This window comes from Coffea eugenioides, chromosome 6 (assembly GCF_003713205.1).
Source record: "Coffea eugenioides isolate CCC68of chromosome 6, Ceug_1.0, whole genome shotgun sequence".
In the NCBI taxonomy this organism is placed as follows: Eukaryota; Viridiplantae; Streptophyta; class Magnoliopsida; order Gentianales; family Rubiaceae; genus Coffea; species Coffea eugenioides.
Genome location: NC_040040.1, coordinates 25,097,851 through 25,100,697, shown reverse-complemented (window position 1 = coordinate 25,100,697; position 2,847 = coordinate 25,097,851). Strand labels below are relative to the sequence as shown.

The 2,847-nt window shown below is 38.8% G+C and overlaps 1 protein-coding gene across 1 annotated transcript; it reads left to right on the top strand.

The window, feature by feature from the left end:
- Positions 1-398: 398 nt before the first annotated feature.
- On the top strand, positions 399-2,534 carry LOC113773934 (disease resistance protein At4g27190-like). Its single transcript, XM_027318528.1, has one exon. The coding sequence runs from the start codon at positions 399-401 to the stop codon at positions 2,532-2,534; it is 2,136 nt and encodes a 711-aa protein (XP_027174329.1).
- The last annotated feature ends 313 nt before the right edge of the window (positions 2,535-2,847 follow it).

Below are 2,847 nucleotides of genomic sequence, written 5' to 3'. Positions count from 1 at the left end.
CCCCAAGATTGTATATTGACGATATTTCATCAATTGTTGGACATATGAAAACTTAAAAACTTATATTTTTTGTCAAACAAGTGAAAATGTAATATATTTCTGCACCAAACTGTACCTCTTGTATTTTCCAAAATAGTTCTAAAAAAAAAAATCTAAACCAATATATGCGAATATATTTGTTGGTGAGAACAGTTTATAAGTTATGTAAACAATTCATTAAATTCACTTCAATGCCTACCATTTTTTTCCTTCTTTGTACCTCTACTGTTACGAAATTATTATTACCTTATTTATGTATCCATGAATCTTTTTCATATTTTTCACGCAATTTATTGGATTCCTTTCTCTGTATCTTTCAAACAACACAACAATACAAATTTGAACAGAATTTTGCAATAATGGCCATCCAAGATATTGCACTTTCAATTGTGGGAAAAATTGCAGAGAAGTGTGTCGATCCAATTTTGCGTCAATTTCAGTACTTAATTTTCTACAAAAGCAACGTTCAAACTCTGAGTGATGACATCAAAAAACTTGAGCTAAAGGAAACTGAGGTGCAACAAAAGGTAGATCGAGCAAAAGACAATGCTGAAGAAATTATACCAACTGTTGTTGATTGGCTGAAACGAGTTGAGGATGTAAAGAAAGATGCACGTACTATTTCTGAGGGTATGGAGACTGCTAAGGTGAATTGCTTGAATATTGTCAGGCTTCCGAATTTGAAGTCATGCTATTTGCTAGGCCGACGTGCGGTGAAAAGAACGAGTGTTGTTGAAAAACTCTTAGGAGAGGGGCAATTTGATAAAGTTGGAAGCATTGCTCCATTAGGCAAAATGCGTTTTAGTGAATCAACCCCATCCTTAGAGGAAGGCCTAGTTTCTAGGATGTCAACAAAGAAGGAACTGATGGAAGCTTTAAAGCAGGAGAAAACTAGCCTAATGGCGATTTGTGGTATGGGCGGCATAGGCAAGACTACTCTAGTCAAACAAATTGCTGACCAGGTTAAGTTCGAGAAATTGTTTGATGAAGTCGCCATGGCAATCGTGTCTCAAAGTCCAGACATGAGAAATGTCCAAGATCAACTTGCTGAGCAGTTAGGGCTGAAGATAATAGAGCAAACTGATCGTGCCAGAGCTGAAAGATTGTGTACGAGACTAACTGGCCGTGACAAGAGAATTCTTGTTATATTGGATGACATTTGGAAAGTAGTTGATTTTGAGAGTCTAGGAATTCCCGTCAAAGGTGAATGCAAGAGCTTAAAAGTTATACTGACATCTCGATCCTCAGATGCTTGTCGGGACATGGGAGCTGAAATTTTTGAGATGCATGCCTTGCGTAAAGAAGAAGCATGGCATCTTTTTAAAGAGGTTGCAGAAATTTCTGATGATTCTGCTTTGAGTGGTGTTGCAAAGCAAGTTGCAGAGGAATGCAAAGGTCTACCTCTTGCAATTGTTGTTGTTGCCCGGGCATTAAAGGGCAATCATACTCTAGAATCCTGGGATCGTGCCCTTCGGCAATTAAAAGAGTACACAATTAAAGAACTAGAAGGAGATGAAGATTTAGTGTTTTCAAGAATTAAGTTTAGCTATGACTATTTAAAAAGCGCTGAAGCTAAGTCACTACTTTTGCTTTGCAGTTTGTTTCCAGAGGATTATAGTATTCCAATCGAATGTTTGGTTAGGTATGGTAAAGGGCTAGAATTGTTCCCAAATAGACGGAGGTTAGTAGATGTAAGAGACAAGGTAGACACGCTTATTGGTCACCTAAAAAGCTCCTATTTGTTGCTAAATGATGCTAAAAAAAAAGACTCTGCAAAACTGCACGATGTCGTGCGAGATGTGTGCTTGTCAATTGCATCAAAAGACGAGCATGAGTTCTTAGTGAGCAATTCTAGAGTGGGAGAAAAGAATTCTTACACAGCAATTTCACTAATATCGCAAGATTCCAATCATGATCTACTTCCATTTTGCAAGGAATATCCAAGGCTTAGGCTGTTGCGCTTGGTATTCCAACCAGGAGAACTCAATCTATCAGAAGACTCTTTTGTAGGAATGGAAGCTCTCAGGGTCATGGAACTAAACCACTCGCAAATTGAATTTCCACTATCATGGCCTGGCCAAATGCTAAGGAGCCTTCGGACACTATGCCTGGATGATTGTGTATTGGGCACTGGATTGTCGTCAATGCTTGGACACATGACGCAGCTGGAAACTTTGAGCCTCTTTGAATCCAAAATTCTGGATGATCAGTTTCCAGCTGAAATCGGTCAGTTGAGTAATTTAAAGTTGTTGGATTTGAGGGTCAAAAGTAGCCTCCATCCCTTGCCTAGTGGTATCTTGTCAAGCCTGAAGAAACTAGAAGAATTGTATTTGGGATCTGGTGATCATTTGCGGCTAGGGAGAGATAAAGAAGAGGAAAAAGATGCCTTGAAGAGATCTCATCAATCTCTAATCTTGCATGTCTCCAGATTGCTTTGTATGACCTTAGCCTCCTACTTCTATCTTGGCAAGAATTTGATACTCAGAGGTTGTTAAGATTTGACATTGCAGTATATGATTCTGAGAGCACTGGCATTTCACAGCAAAACCTATCAATTTCGGAAAAGCTTCGAGCTTTATCTGTCAGATCATGGTGATGAAGGGTTGAAACAAAATGTTTGATCCTAAAGTTACTAGCATTGTCAAGATAACTGAGAATCTCACTTTGGATCTTTCTGATCAGTCAGCATGCTTGAGGAATCTTGTGCCTGACGTGGATAAAAATGGACTTGTCAATTTGAAAAAGCTTTGTCTAGACGGTGGACAATATGAATGCCTTATTGATTCTACCGCCAACCTTGTTGCCCGA

Excerpts from the sequence above, each read along its gene's own strand:
- LOC113773934 (XM_027318528.1), top strand. The coding sequence starts at position 399 with ATGGCCATCCAAGATATTGCACTTTCAATTGTGGGAAAAATTGCAGAG.